The following is a 16,224-nucleotide window of genomic DNA, read 5'->3' on the forward strand; positions in this document are numbered from 1 at the left end:
CTTTCTTCAGCTTTCTACTTACTTCTAGACTGCTTTCGCTTGTACTCATAGGTCGAAACACATAGTCCCGCCTGCGATTAAACAGCCAATACCAAGTAGTATCTTATAGGCATTAGCTAAGCCACAATGCTAGCATTGGTTTAAAATACAACGTATTAAACTTCTACTTTTCATATATTTCCCAAATGCCTTAACCTGTGTACATACGTCGCATGCATAGTCAGGCCTGCAACTAAACAGCCAATAACTATTCTTACAGGCATTACCAAAACTGCAATGGTAACACTGCTTTAAAATATAGTCTACTAAACTTCCGCTTACACATAAAACTGAGTGAATAAAACTAACGTTAAGTGTCATGCAAATGTATTTAACAGTCGCCTATTCACGTTATCAAACTAACATTAAGCGTCATGCTAATGTATTTAGCAGTTACCTATTCACGGTGCAATTCCGACTGTAGTAACTTCGTTCGCAATTGCGCTCCTAAATACGCGTTCGCATTTCCTATTCACAAAAACAGCATATCTTACAATTGCGCTACACCTCATGCTGTTTTACGATTTTGCAACAACTGCAGCCTTCATGTCTCGTGCTCCTCGTTTTCAGACATGCGTATTGTGCTTCTGTAGCTGTTGTGAAGAAATACCGTGTTTTTATCTAAGCTGGCGTTATGCGACTTTTGTTCGCTTTTTTTACTGTCATTTTACAAAGCTAACACTAAAAAGTTATTTGTACAAACTTCTTGGCCATTATGCTTGCCTTTGAATGTGGCCAAGCTTACATTGCAATTCATATGCCACTGGTGTTTACTTTACAAGTATGACGTATTAAACTACAACCATTACATCTTTAAAGCAGCACACCCGCAACCAACACATACAAACAGACACCAAGTCGTATACCTACCACTCTCGCATATCCAAACCAATGCCTTTAAACAGCACTGTTCGTATAAAGCTTCACCGCCACCACACCGTGACTTTCTTACGCTGCTACGTGCCAAACACCCCCATCTCACATTCTTTCCCTATACTTCACCCCCTCGCAGTCTAAAACACCCTCAGCCAGATGTGCAGCTATCTACACATCACATGCAATCTTCTCTCCTTCCATGTACAGCATGCACAACCTAAACTGTGAACTTCCATCCACCTTTCTAGCATCACCCTCCACCCCTGGCCTCTTCATATCCTTCAGTTTCCAAACATTAGCGTGACCACAACGCAACCAACTATGCGGAAGAACTTATCCTCTACTCCTGGGCCCCCCTGGCCACCATCCCTCTGTGCCGTTACTTTCTTCTCTTTATTGTCAAGGAAAATAGGGCGCGCAACACACACTCAGCACTCTCACGTCGGCCAATACGCACATAAGCCGCCACCTGCCCACCCCCCAACCAACATCTCCCCACTGTCCTGTCAAGCCAACTTCCAGCCACCACCACCACCGTCCATCCCGAGCCCCCTCATGTCATTGATCGCACAAACAAAGGCGTGAACGCAAGACAACCACCTCTGTAAACAAGCACTGGCGTTGCCAATAGGTTTCGCATTTGGAAAGTTGGAGCTATTGGTTTTGTAAATGACCTTTTATATTTATATATTGTTATTGACAATGCCAATAACGATATATAAATATAAAATGTCATTTACAAAACCAATAGCTCCAACTTTCCAAATGCGAAACCTATTGGCAACGCCAGTGCTTGTTCTCATCCCCTCCTAACTGATCCGCCCTGCTACTACCTCCCTCATCAATGTTGTTTTTTTTTTTTTTTTTTTTTTTTTTTTTTTGCACGCCCCAGTGGTATTGGAGCGCTTGTTCTGTCCTCAATCTTTCCAAAGTGCTAAGCAGCAGACGTCGGTATTGGAGCATTTTTAGTGCTCACTAGTTACTTTACACAGTGGCACATTCAATGTAGTAGGCAGGGGTAAGCTAAAGCGATTTGCCCAGAATCACAAATTTTTTCATCCGACCACAGAGATTCAAACCTGGTTCACCAGTTCCCAAGTCCACAGTTCTGCCCATTCCTTGCTTCACTTCAAAACGCCTGAACTGTTTCTCACTATCACTTCCACATTTGATCAGCAAAACCCAGTCAACACCGAACAAGCATTGGCAAAGCCAATAGATCTCTGCAATGCCCGAGCTATTGGCCTTTGCAATGTGAATGTCTTTCAGCCATGTTGTCTAGCAGCACATCTGCTGTTCAGCATGGCTGAAAGTCACTGAAAAAAGCACTATGATATGGCCACCACAGGCCAAGCCATAGCGCTTTTTAGGTTGAGCTTGAGCGAGGCTTCTTGTAAGCACTAAACTACTTTGTGTGGGTCTGACCCCCCCCCCCACCCCCATGCATTAGGTTGGTTGTTGCCTGTGTCATTTCGTTATCGTAGCCTAACAATTGGCTAAAGGTGGGCTTCTTCCTAACCGCGCGCACGCACCACTCACAGTATGCTGTTCTTTTTGTTAGGTGTGTTTCTGATTTTTTTTTTTTTTTTTTTTTTTTTTTTTTTGACTTGTCTGCAGTGATTTTTGTCTCCACGGTGTCTGTGAGAGTTCATTTGTATTAAGGTGCTGCAGCTATTTTGGGCTTGATGGTGACTGAGTCTGTTGCTTTAGCCCTACCCTTTCCTTCTCATGTTATGCAGTTCATTTGCATTAACTAACCACACGGATATTGATTCCTTCATTTTGAACAGCGTGCAAACCTCACTTTCACTTTCCTAGTAGCTGCTACACACTCTACGCCTTCTAGCGTTGCTGCTCCCCAGACTCCCATGACCCCCTCACTCTCCACCCCCACTCCTGAGCAGCAGAAGCCCGGAGCAGTGGTGTCACCCGGTCTCAAATGCCATCCTGCACGAAGAAAGCAGGCGGTAATGCAAGGTATCTGCCACAAGATCAGCTTATGTCAGTGTGTCCCCTTGAAGTGGATGTGTGGACATTGCAGGTAGGAGCTACTCTCGGAAGTATGAACTTTTGCAGGTCATTCTGAACCTCAACTTGCAAATATTCTCTTCCTTCGGGACCTTCAATTTCACGGCACAACCGCGCGTGCCATCATTCCGTCATGGATACATGCCCCGATCAGTTAGGGGCGAGAACCTTGGGTCTGTTCTTGATGAATAAAATAAAAACTGTATAACGCAGGTTTTGCAATATTCTGTATGTACAACTTAGGATCAGAGTCGCCATGTCTCATTTCTTGTGTTTGTGAAATCATTTGTGAAACACGCTTCTTGGGCACATGTGCTCATGCTCTCTAAGAGTGCTTGTTTCATGGGTCTCGTTACAACATTCTTTTCCCTCTTCATAGTCCCCAGTGAGTCAGATAAGCTTTATCCTTCATGTCTCAGTATCGGTAGAACAAGTGAAGGTACCAGAGGTGCAGTACAAACAAGCATGTGCAATGTAATGAAAGTTTGAGCAACTAGCGTTGCATTATTATTTGCAATGCCAATAGTTCAGACTTTTAGTATTTCAAGACCTATTGCATTGCAAATGCTTGTTTGTGTTAGGAGGGGCAAGACCAAACTCAGCATGGCGGGACGAAGAGGCTGGGCGTCTGATTAGAATCCTGTAATTCTGGGCTTTCAGCAATAAATAGATGTCAGAAACGAGTAGAACGTGGCAAAATAGAGGTCTGAAACCAGAAGAAAGAGGCAAGATAGTTCCGAAATGAGTAGGAGGAGCCAGAATAAAGGCCCCCTCAGGCTGAATTCGATACCTGGGGCGCTGCCAGTTATTCGAAGGGGAGGTTGACCCTGCAGCCCCTCTCCCAGATTTTGCCCACAGGGACCCCATCTCCAGCACCCAGACAAAAATTGGGGGAACGGGTCCGTGTGGCTTCTCCCAGGCAGATTTCAGCCCTAGTGACCCATCCCCCTGGAGCCCACCCAGTGTGCAATGTTGGAGACAGTGGGGAGAGCCCCTGTGGTCCCTGCGGCTCCCCTCGCCCCCCAACCCCTCCCCCCTCCGCCGGCATTGCACGCGTGACCCCCCTCAAGCTTACAATTGAAGCCCCGGGGAGTGGTCCCCAGGGCTTTTGTGAGGCGCAGATGGGGGTGTGTGACCCCTTCCAACTTATAATTAAAGATCTAGGCAAGTCAAAAAAAAGGCTTTTCCTATGGAAACATGGTCCCAACTACAGTGGGTGATATATATGTATTTATGTATGTTTATATTTGTTTGTATGTATGTTTAAATATGTGTGTGTATGTGTAAGTAGATGTATATTTGTGTGTGTGGGTATCGAGGGGGTGGGGGGTCCCCCAAAATGCGTTTTTCCCATGTTAATTCCCAAAGATATTTTGAACATGACTGCATCCCGAACCGCTGAATGGAATTCCACCGGATTTGGCAGAAAGCTAACTCTTGGTCCAGAAAGAGGCCTTTTTGTGACTTGGTGTAAATGCGTTCAGAAGTTTTAGAGGTGTTAACCGAAAAACTATTTGTATATCCATGGACGCGGATTCACAAACACACGTGCCAACAGCAATGCTGTGATTGGCTTGCCGCAACCTGAGAGGAAAGTTGCGGCCGCCATTTTGCTCTTCTGGTGATGGTAGAGGTACTCAGAACCCATAGAAATTCAACAGTTCTAGTTATCGCAAGTGACTGCAACTATAACTCACACACTCGCAATGCACTGCTAATTACCCTACATATTACATTACTTATGACATCTTCTATTACATCGCTGCAACATTTGTAGCGAAATTATTGATGAAACAATGTGCATAGCGGGGGGTGTGAGTTATAGCTACCTTAGGGCATGAGTTATACAGACCCCCACCGGATTTTGCGATTTGCCCCAAAAATTGTGAAATGGTCACTTTTGTAGGAATCCCGTGATTTTGACAGAAGTAGCCATAAAAATGTATTTTAAAAAAAATGATATTCACCCTCTCTTTACTGGCTCTGTGCTGCCACTGAGCCAGTAAAGGGAGAGTGAGCAACAGGCAGCTGAGGTGTTCAATTCCTCTGTTGCCTGCCTTTGAAATGCACAGGCCCTCTCCTGCGCTATTAGCTTGATACATTTATGTGCCCCCTGCGGACTCTGAAGGCCCCTGCTTCCCTGCACACACAGGTTGTCTGATACCAAAAATAGTAGGTTTCATATTGTAATCTACTCTCTTTGACATCAGACACCCTCCGGCTCCAGGTGCTGATGAAGACTCTGCAACATTACGAACTGTGATATAGCAGAGTCGCCAGCTTCAGTATTTTTGTGGCAGGCACCTTTTTGTTTGCCCACCTCTACAGCCAGAACGGACTTACACCAAATTTGGCAGGGAGCAAGATGTCGGCTCAAGGCAGTGCCTTTTGCTTATTTGGTGTAAATCAGTTCACTAGTTTTTGATAACACTATAATTTTTTTTACATACATTTATCTCTGGCCACGGATATTTCGCTGTGGTTTCGCGATTAATCACGAATTCACACACCACCGGGAATGCACTGATTGACTCGACGCAACCTGAATAGAAAGTTGCAGCAGCCATTTTATCCAACGGAAATGGTTCCCGAGGCTGAAAATCATCTGCGTGAAAGCCCACATAAGGGGTCAGGGTAGAGATATTATGACCCCATAGTTGAGAAATGGAGGTGTTAGTGACAGAAGTTATATGTCCAAAATTGACTTTTTTAATCGTGCGTGATTTTCGCGATGACACGCCTGCCAGCGCAGCCCCCCTCGTACCAACGTGGGGATATCACAACTATCCACGTCGTCTCAAATATTGGTGAACATTTTTTTTTTAAATGTATTGATGAATCATTAGTATGCATTGTTATAAAGATATTGATAAATGTTTTTATAGAGTTATTTATACAGTGAGTTATCTGCTGTGATGGTTGTAAATATTTATCTAGTTATAATTTTTTAGGCGGAGGTGGCTATTGAATTCCTGCTTTTGGTTTCTGCTTTTGGTTTCGGCTTTAGCAACATACCAGTGGGAATCACAATAGGTTTTAGAGATGGTGGTTCTAGAAATACAGTAGAAAAACATGACTTTGAAGTGTACAGTATAAACCTCTAGTGTGTAAAATACTGTAATGTGTGTGCCTGGAGTGGTGTTGCATAAAATGTAGTGACGTTGCATGGAGTAACATTGTACTGAGCTGTGTTGCTTGGAGTGCCCTTGCATAGATAGAGTGGTTCGGCATAGCGTGCAGTTGTATAGAGTGGAGTGGAGTGGCGTGGATTGCAGTTGTGTAGAGTGGGGTTGCGTGGAGGGGCTAATGGTGTGCAGTTGTGTGGAGTGCAGCAGCGTGGAGTGGTGATGCGTGAGACAAGTGGCGCTGCTTGGAGGGGCATTTCATAGAGTGAAGAGGGTTGGGTAGAGTGAAGTGCCGTTGTATGGAGTACAGTTGCGTGGAATTACGTTAGTTAAACAATTGGCTTGAAAGGAAATATCAGATTCAGGACTACATTAAAGAATCGTACTTCAACTGCAGAAGGAGAAATACCAAAACTGTGAAAATGTGCATAAACTGTATTAGATAAGGCAGTGTAATTGGTTCCCTGTTTACAGAAATGGAGTGTTCAGATAGGATGGGAGGTCCATCTGGCGGGATTGGGAAGGAGAGGAAAATAGGCTACTGGAGCGAGAGAGCAGGGGAAGAGCCATATATTTTTAGGTCTTTGGCCAGCGTGGCTGCGCACATGCGCGGTTCGCTTGGCGAGCTTTAATGACTTTGAGTACTTTCAGTAACTGGCTTTAAGCCCCGCCCCTCTTTTCCATTGGCCGTCGGTGGCCAGCTATTGGAAAAGAGCTATTTGCGACGTGTACTTTAGGCTTTTTTAAACTTGGACAGGCTCGCCTGCCTTCCGTGCGTCGCAAAAGGTTTCTTATCTTTATAGGGCCATTTGTTTAAACATATGGCCTCATAAAGACAAGAGATCACCGCCGGGAGCTTCATCTGCTGTGGCTCCTACGTAACCGCAAGCCGCGCTGGGATTGGCCCAGCGTTGCAGGTTGCGTAGCAGCGGAGGGGGGCTTGTCTCTTAATTCTTCCTTCCAATCCTTCAGCTACTCCGTTTTTTCATCTCTTCTCCATTTCTGTCATCCCCCTACACTTTCTATTTTTCTCACCGTTTCTGTTTCTAGCTTATACTTGTAGTCTCCGGTGTACATTTTTGACATATTCATTTTCTTAGTTCCGAACTCGCATTAGTTTTCACCTGGAGAGATGTCTGTCTCTGTGTGTGTGTGAAGGGTCCTGGGAAGGCGGGAGCTTTATTTTCGCCTCCCGTCGGTGTTTTCTTTTCCTTGGCTCGCTCACACTTAGTATCTTTCCCCTCTCAGAGAGCCAGTACGACAGTAAAGTAGGGGGAGGGGCGAGCAGTGCTACACAGAGAGCTTTAATTCTTCAGTCGGAAAAATAAGATCAGCACACCTGGATGGAGTCCTGAGAGGAGAGGAGGGAGGACAGAACCCCACTTAGGGGGACAGACATCCCCAGGCACAGACTGAGTTCACATTTCTGCTTCGAGACTGAAGGCCCACACACTGGAGAGGAAGGAGGCCACACACCCCAGAAAACCTGAAACCGCGATCTAAGCAATGATATTATAGTTCTCTCAATCTTTTAATGCATAGAGAGAGAGTGAAAGGCCTGTCTCCGTGTGAAAGTAACAGAGTCTTGAGTGACACACAAGGTGCCCTCCTCACCACGTGTAACCACCTGCTTTGTTGAGATCGGTTGTGCTGATGCCGAACCGAGTCTGCACCATGCTTACAGTGACGTACATCATGCTGACAGCGACGTGTATTTCTTATTTATTCTGTGACTGTTCATCTTGTTTACCGTAGTAATTATCATTGACCAATTATTGTACTTTGCTAAAATCTGTTCTGCTACAACTGTCAATGCGTGATTTGACTTCTGCGTCACTCTGAACAGCGCCATGACACCCGGCTGCTCTGTTTACACAGCTAATAAACTGAAGTCCAAATATGTGCTGGCTGTGCCGGGGAAGACACAAGGCTACCTCTAACACACCCAAACAATGTTTTTAGGTCTCGCCTACTCTCTACCCCTCTCTCTCTCTACCCCTCTCTCTCTCTCTCTACCCCTCTCTCTCTCTACCCCTCTCTCTCTCTACCCCTCTCTCTCTCTCTCTCTACCCCTCACTCTCTCTACCCCTCACTCTCTCTACCCCTCACTCTCTCTACCCCTCACTCTCTCTACCCCTCACTCTCTCTACCCCTCACTCTCTCTACCCCTCACTCTCTCTACCCCTCACTCTCTCTACCCCTCACTCTCTCTACCCCTCACTCTCTACTAGTCTACTGCTGCGAAGCACAGCTTGTAGCAGGCGCTACACAGATGTGCATTTTATGCCGGTAGCTCAGAGGGTTACAGCCTATGTTGCATAAACAAACCCTACTATGACACCAGTTACAATCTTTTAATATAGCCCGCTGTGTTTGAACTGGCGCCAACGAGCTTTGTGTAAACCGCAAAGCAGAAGTTAAGATATTTGCTGTTTTATTCTCAATGTTTTATTATTCTATGGCTGCTAAAAAAGGCCTCCTTTGGCAGTTAAAACTACTTATTAGTAAGTGCTAACTAAATAGTTATCTGACATTCTTACAGTGTAGGTATACCTTCCCTACAAGGCTTATACAACTGAAAACATGCCCCAAATCATGGTTTCCCTCATGAGTGCCTGTGAAGTGACAAGCTGGATTTGGTTGCTTTCTGGCATCGAGGTGTTGAAGTTCCAGCTAGCCCCTATCCAGGAAGAAGGCTCTAACAAAGGGAGTGCTGATGGCCCTTACATTGTGGCATTTATATTGCACTCAGTGGGAACTGAAACTAAGATGCCCCTCTTACCCCTGCAGGTACATGCGCTGAATACCAAGCGCTCGGTGCCACACCCATGAATGCGCCCTGGTGTCTTCATCAGGACAGAATCTGCAAAATTTACTGGCGTGGGTCGTGTCCGACTCAAAAATAACTGCCGGGTTTGGGATTCGAATGGATCCCCTGCACTTCGAGCAGAGTTGTGGGTTAATTTAAAGAACGTTCCATATCCTTTCTGTCAGTAGATAGGATAAAGAGGTGACAATCACTCAGGCCCATTTATTAGATCACTCAGTGTGGCCTTCAGTGTAGCCCATTCATACTAGAGGGTATTATTTTGTAGAAAGAAGGCAATCACTTCATAGCTGTACTCCATTCATGTCCAGTGCTTAATGTGAGCCAGTGTTTGCCTGCGGGGGGCTCTATTTTGGGGACCAGCACTTATTTTTCAGGATCAGATATTTACCGAATACAGCAGAGGAAAAAACACCGTATTGGAAAGACAGAGGAAGAAAAAGATGGCAAAAACCACAACAAATAGAAAGCAGGAACGTGCAGGAGAAAGAGCAAGCATTAAAAATGCAACAGGTCTCGCCTTTGGTTAAGTTAAAGCCATTTGCTTTGCTAATGGTATTGTATAGCAAAGCAAATGACTTTAACTTGGTAAAAGGCGATACCTATTACATTTTTAATGCTTGTTAACATTGGCCATGGCACGCACACACGCTCACAGACCTTTTAAACAGGTTAACGCAAGGACGGGGGAAGCATTGATGCCAATGGCATTGAGCACAAGTGGGGAAAAAACAGACCTTAGTGTTTGAATGCGCAACAAATGGGGCAGTACAAGAGCAAGATTTACAGCCCTGTTTACAACAGAGTTCTTTAACCTCATCAGAGCTTCGAACGTTCAGCAGCCAGTGCTGAACGTTCGGAGAACGAATGCTGGCCCGTCGGCCAACGGTCGTGCGCAGCACTGGGGAGGTAGTGCATGTGACGACCGTTGGCCGACGGCAGCAGTTAAGGGGTTAAACGAAGAGCACTGGTCTCCAGTGCTCCAGCTTAAAGAAAGAATTAGTGCTCACAAGTTCTGAGTAACAAACCCTCTAACTGGGGCAGTCCTTGAAAATGGGCAGAGCTTTTAAAGCTATATTCTGAATACAGCAGGTCTCGCAGGGACCCCACACGCCCTCTTAGGCAAGACCTAAAAAGCGCTAGTTAATCAATGGCTGAAAAAGAAAACAATTAGGACTTTTGCATGGTCAGGTCAAAGTCCATCCTTCGAAACCAGTAAGATGATGTGGCATGATCAAAAGAGTGCCGCCTATGCAAAGACCATCAAACCTCACAGAGCAGGAGCAGATTTGTAAGGCGTGGGCCAGAATTCCTAGCAGATGGTGAGAAACTTCCCTCGTACAGGAAATGTTTACTACAAGTAACTGAATCACATTGCACTATTTCACACAAAGGTACTGAATTGACTGTTTTTCATTAAAAATAAAGACGAAGTGGAGTTATATTTCTTCTGACATATTAGAGTTATCTGCTTTTAGAACTTGCTGAGGACTATATGAAGGCAAAATGTTTTATTATTTAAACATTGCACTTAGAGTCTTTGCTTTCTTTTTCACATCCATGTACATGTCGATGCACAATAACCACGATAGGGACTTAAAGAGTACAATTTTGACTTCTGAATTGAGTAATTTTAGGGTTAAGTTGCATAAATGATTACATAATTTACATGTACTGAAATTAAACCTGCCTTGTCTCCTTTTCAAGAATTGTAGCGTGTTCTCCACTATTGTGCATCACAGTATATTAGGACAGTGGCTATGCAAACAAAGTTATAAGTCAAACCGAGTTTCTGTGACATGATTATGGCGTGTAATCGCATTACTTCAGTTGAATATTTTGATTGTAGTGCATTATTGAGAGAGCTCCAATTTAATACCTTTCATAATGAAGGCAGTTTAGGATGATTAATTCAGATGAGTCAACTTGAAAGTAATCATTAGGGCAAGAAGAACATTGTAATTGCCCTGGATTGTCCCAATCAAAAATATCAGGTTGCATTTTGAATTTGGCTAGCAATTTTATTTTGAACGGGCTAGTATTCTGGGTTAAGTGCTGATGCTGTGGTATGAGGTGTTTAGGATCACTTGCTGTGTAAAACACTTCTCACTGATATGCATCATAGCAAAAACAAATAAGTATAGGCAAACCTGATAGGTCCTGCCTTTATAAAGCAAGTTCTAAGCAGCTGGCTTGCCAATGCTTGTTTGTAAAGTATTGTTAAAGTATGGAAAATTACATTTCCACAGACTAGAAGAAAAGCAAACCTATATTAGAACATTGGAATGTTGGGAGCTCCATTGTACAGAGTGGAGTGCTCCGGGCTTCTAATAGCTGGTAGAAGCACGGAAAGCAAAATTTTAATGTTTTCCTTTCACAGCTGCTGCTGTGAACAAAGGTCTCTGGGAGCCCATCGGGGATTTAAACCCCCTCCGGCTCGGAGGCCTTTGTTTTGCTAAGTAGAACATTCTGCCTTAGGGGCGGAATGTTCAATAGCCCTAGACCCCCCTCTTCCCCCCCCCCCCCCCCCACCCCTCCCAGCAGGCTCTACTGGGCATTAAAGGCCCACTGCCTTGTTAAACCTCCTGTAGAGCCCACTAGGTCGGGCTCTAAGGCTGCATTAAGATATCTCCATACTGAACATAACATTCAGTATTTTACAATATTTACAAATAGCATGGTTTATTATTCAAAATTGACAGATAAAACTGAAACTAAAATTAAACAGCTGGTTTGTTGCACGTGAGCCAGCGGCGTAAAAAGGGAATAGTTGCAGGTACTTAAAAGAATATAAGCTGCCTGAAGAAGAGTCCGAATTAAAAGTAAAATGCTTGCCAGTATCTTTCTACCCGACTAGAAATTGGAATAAATTATCCAACTATTTGGTTACGTGCAACAGCCTTGAAAGCAGATTTATGGGTTTTAGGGCGAAAAGAAATGTTTCAAGGCCCTTCGAGTATTCCTTCTGTCTCAAACGTAGAGTGAGTGCAGCAGCTTACTCTTTACACAGCACTGATTGCTGCACTTTGTGCCAAGGCTTGGGCTTTCATTAAATAAATGAATTCATGAGATAAAAGATCCCCAATCATATAATTTCTGCTCTTTTAATCAATCTTATTAAAAATATACCTGTGGCTATGCTTTTACGTATGAGCTTGGGGAAAGTTGGGGAGCATCACGGAGATGATGTGGATGTGAGGGGGAGCGAGGAAACCCATGCACTGCATGGAGTACTCCAAAGGGAAAGATCGACAATGAGCAGACCCAAAGCCCTAAGTACCAGTATTGTACACAATAGTTCTTCAAAAACAGATATCAAAAGGTGCCCGTAGGCAAGACCTAAAAAGTGATTGCATGCTTGAGTGAGTTTTAGTAGCTGACCGTGCAAAAAATGAAGGACACGAATGAGGTGCATACTGTGTGTCCACAGGACGAGCCAACTATACTCAGATCTTTGCAGGCCCACATTCTTAAAGGGAGAATCCACTCTAAACTGCTAAGCCACAGCACATATGAGCACAAGTAGTCCCGGCATATATGTCTCACATTTGTTGGGCCTCATACAATTGGCCCTTGAGTCATATGTAATGTAATGTAATGTATGTGGTCTTGTAAAGCGCACTGCTGCCCTGAGGCGTCGTGGTGCTGTAGACCGCTGGGGAACCCGTCCTGGCTATCCCTGTGAGATGGTCCCTACTGGGTATTTCCAAGGGGAAACCAGGCATCCCCGGCGAATGTGGGGGGCCGTTGTAGAGATGAGTCAAGCTAATGCCCAGAGTTGCCGAGTGTGATCCCTGGTTAGAGTAGGCACCGAGGCGAGAATTATCGAGTCCGCTGACCCTGGTCCGCTGTCCCACCGCGCTACAGGGCCCAAGCCTGGATGTACTGTTCCTACTTCGAGCGTCCCACCAGATGAAACAAAAAAAATGCATGGACCTGTGTGATTGTGATAATTTGCGGCTGAGGTTAATTCAAGCAGTCCATCCATTGTTTTTTCGTTTTTCTGAGATTATCTTGAGCGCAAATAAGTGCATTTGTTAAACAATGAGTGGTATTCACTAGGAACGGTGGTGGGGGCAAATGTCTAAGAAGACACAGGAAGGAGAATTTGTTTCATAAACTATGACTTGAAAAATTATTTCTGTTAAGATTGTGCATGTATGTGTAATTTTCATGAAATAATTCTTGCCTATATCTCAAGTAACTTTTCTCCTTGAGGGTACACCTCGCATAAGTCACTTGAGATACAGGCATGCAATTGATTCGAAGATCAAATATATTGTTGAAGGAGCAAATGTCTCTAAGCTAGTTATTTTCTACTTCTATTCGTCTCTCACGGTCAAATATCACATCTAACTAGTATTCCGGTTGCACATTTTACACATCACCTAGCACCGTATTACATGACATTATGCTGCCATAATTACATTGTGATCGCCTATATTAGAGGCTTAATCTTCCTGCTGGCGCCATCAGTAACGGGTTTGGCATTAACAAAGGATTCCCTCTTACATTCGTTATAGCTGCAATTAATGCTCAACGATTGCAACTCTCATAATTCGGCATATGACATACTGTAATATAGCTAACGTGTTAGTTGATTAACTTGCGTGTTCTAGCTATTCTTTCTGGTCTAGCAGTACTTTCATGATGTAGCATGTACTTGTAGACTGCATGTATGATGGGAGCTTTTTATCTTTCCTAAACTTGTTGAGGTATCATTAGGGCATAAAGGCACATGCACCTCACTACTTAGTGTATATATGGGCAGTTTGGAGTGGTGCATTTGGCCATTTTCTGCATTTGTATTAGCTGAACAGGAAAGTCTGCTACAATTCGTTTAACAGCTTAAATTTAACTAGATAGTTTATTAATCCACACTTTTAGTGCCCATACCAAAAGGAATGTTCAGTGCTGTATTTTCATAACTCTTGTATTGTAACAAAAAAATTAAGATGTTTGTGTTCTGTGAAAATAAGGATACTGTCTACAAGAGCTCCCTGGAGAGATTGATTGAGAGAACAAAAGGCCAGATGTCCCTACAGACAGGTCGCAATAGTGTTTGCATATTACTCGCTGACATTTTGTGACTAGTCTGTCCTTTTGCAATACAGCTTATGTTCAGGTAATGTTGCAAAATGCCCATTTGCAGGGGGCCTTGTAAGTTTACATTCCCAAATGGAATTCTTTTTGAAGAAGCTTGTGTACCTTTAAAAGGATAGGTGCTGCTTAAAAAAAGAAGTTTCCCAGTTGTGACCTCTTGTGTGGGGTAGGGCTAACGGAGATCCTTCAGACTGCTGTCTGCTTCCCCTAAGGTTGCCCAACACAATTCACCAAAATAGAAGCTGTCCCAAAGGATTAGCTTTTGTCTTTGCAAGTTCGCTACCACCTAATTTCAGGTTTTGGTAACTGTCCAGTGATTTTGCAGACCCAGTTGTGGTCACAGATCACTGATACATCTCATTGGGATTCCTAAAAAGGAGGGAAAGCCCCTTTCACGCCCCTCCAAATTGTTATTAGGAATGAGTTGCAAAATGCCTTTTCCAATTCAGAAAAGCTTTAAAACGTGCTGTTTAACATCATGGTTTTAGGACTAACCGCAAAGAGGTGCATAAATCTTGCAAAATATAATATATCCAATGTGGAAAATTGAACTGAGAAAGCAAACAATAGCTACCAGGCTTAAAGCCAGTGCTTGTGTCGCTGGTTAAACCAGTTTCATATGATGAGCAGATTTATTTGCTGTGGATAATAAATAACGTACATCCAACCCGTTTCTCCTTTTGTTGGTCTGCAGAAAGAACACACTGGACGTCTTGTTATAGGAGACCATAAGTCAACCTCGCACTTCCGAACAGGTTAGTGTTTTGATTTTTAATGTTATGTGCATTTTCTATATGACTGTCTTTGTAGGCTATCTGCTCTGGGCTTGCACACAGTGAGTGGGCCTTAATTGTTTTGTGTTTAGGCAACTGTCTTATTCAGTGAAGTGTGCAAATAAGAGATCAGCTAACATTGTCTTGGCAGCTAATCTCTCACCGTTTTAAACAATTTAAGAAAAAGCGTAGTGTGGTTGGCAGCAGGAGGTGTGGTGCTTCATCTGGGGTCTCTAAATAGTTCTCATCATACGTCAAATACTGCGAGATATGATCGCTTTGCATACCTTTTATAGAGTAAAAACACTAATTTTGCTAGGAGCCACTATTTGGATGGTGAAAAGAGCTCATTATTTTGTGTAAGGCACATGACCTAAATTGGCATCTTCCTCTTTGCACCCCCCCCCCCTCTTCTGTGCTCAAAGTGGTAACACTTCCGCATTGAAACTCCTGTTCCTTTAAGAAACAAGTTGTAATGCGGCTGTCATGCGTGAATAGGTATAAGTGTACACAATTTTTTTCGCTTGCATCCCTCTGGCACAACCTGTTGATCTAATGGTAATTTTCAGATGATTCTATCTGCTTAAGCCAGTTGGACAGCAAGGCCAAGTATATATTTTTTTGAATTTTCAGAAATGCCAAAATCGTTATATTATGAATAGAGATCACATTACTCCCTTATACCGTGTAATTCAGTATTGCAGACAATGCATTGAATTCCAGTGGGCCCAATATGCCCTTTAAGTAAGTTATAAAAAGTGCAGCTCCTATTGAGAATTGATTGGAGTTTCTGTAGCAAGGCACCAGAATTGTGGGTAACCAATTTGATTAGATCAGAAGACGGGTTACCTTCAAGACAGCAAATGGTTTTGAGGGTGTACACAATATCCCTATTGTTTTCTCTTTTAAGAGAAGTGAAATGTGGTGATAGAAAAGATACTTAAGTATTAAGGTGTCTGATTAGAGTCGTACATTGTACGGACTAATCTTTTAAGAGGTCGCATGTGCCAACCAACTTTACATTTAAGTCCCTTTCAAGGAGGCCATCGGAAGCCAGAAATTGAGAAAGGCAATGTTCTAAGATCTACTGCCTAGTAATCATTGTGTAGATCTTTAGTGCACAGGAATTGTCCTTTTTGTTTATGTACACATCCATTTTCACCCAAAAGAATGGCTCTCATTGGTATAATTTCAAAACCTTTTACAGTAAAGGCGAAAGTTTGCCTTTGCATTTGCTTTATGTTAAAATGTCTATCCACAATTGACATACACCAAGACTCAACACAAAATCCAAACATTAGTGCAATGCTTCCCATGTGAAGAAAAACCACAAACCCAAGCATAAATAACTAATTGGCTGTTCGTCATGATGGAAATGTAAATACACAACATACCAGTAGTGTGATTAGTGTTCTTTCCCTTACAGCAGTATTTGGACAGGTACAGGAAGATT

The 16,224-nt window shown here is 43.5% G+C and overlaps 1 protein-coding gene across 1 annotated transcript in view; it reads left to right on the forward strand.

Moving 5' to 3' along the window:
• Positions 1 to 16,224, forward strand: part of C2_1H11orf58 (chromosome 2_1 C11orf58 homolog) — a 75,580-nt gene that overhangs the window by 21,231 nt on the left and 38,125 nt on the right. The window contains exon 3 of the mRNA XM_086956038.1: positions 14,693 to 14,753. Coding sequence (XP_086812164.1) covers positions 14,693 to 14,753 — 61 coding nt within the window. The remainder of the gene's footprint in view (positions 1 to 14,692; positions 14,754 to 16,224) is intronic.

This window comes from Lissotriton vulgaris, chromosome 2_1 (assembly GCF_964263255.1).
Source record: "Lissotriton vulgaris chromosome 2_1, aLisVul1.2, whole genome shotgun sequence".
NCBI lineage: Eukaryota > Metazoa > Chordata > Amphibia > Caudata > Salamandridae > Lissotriton > Lissotriton vulgaris.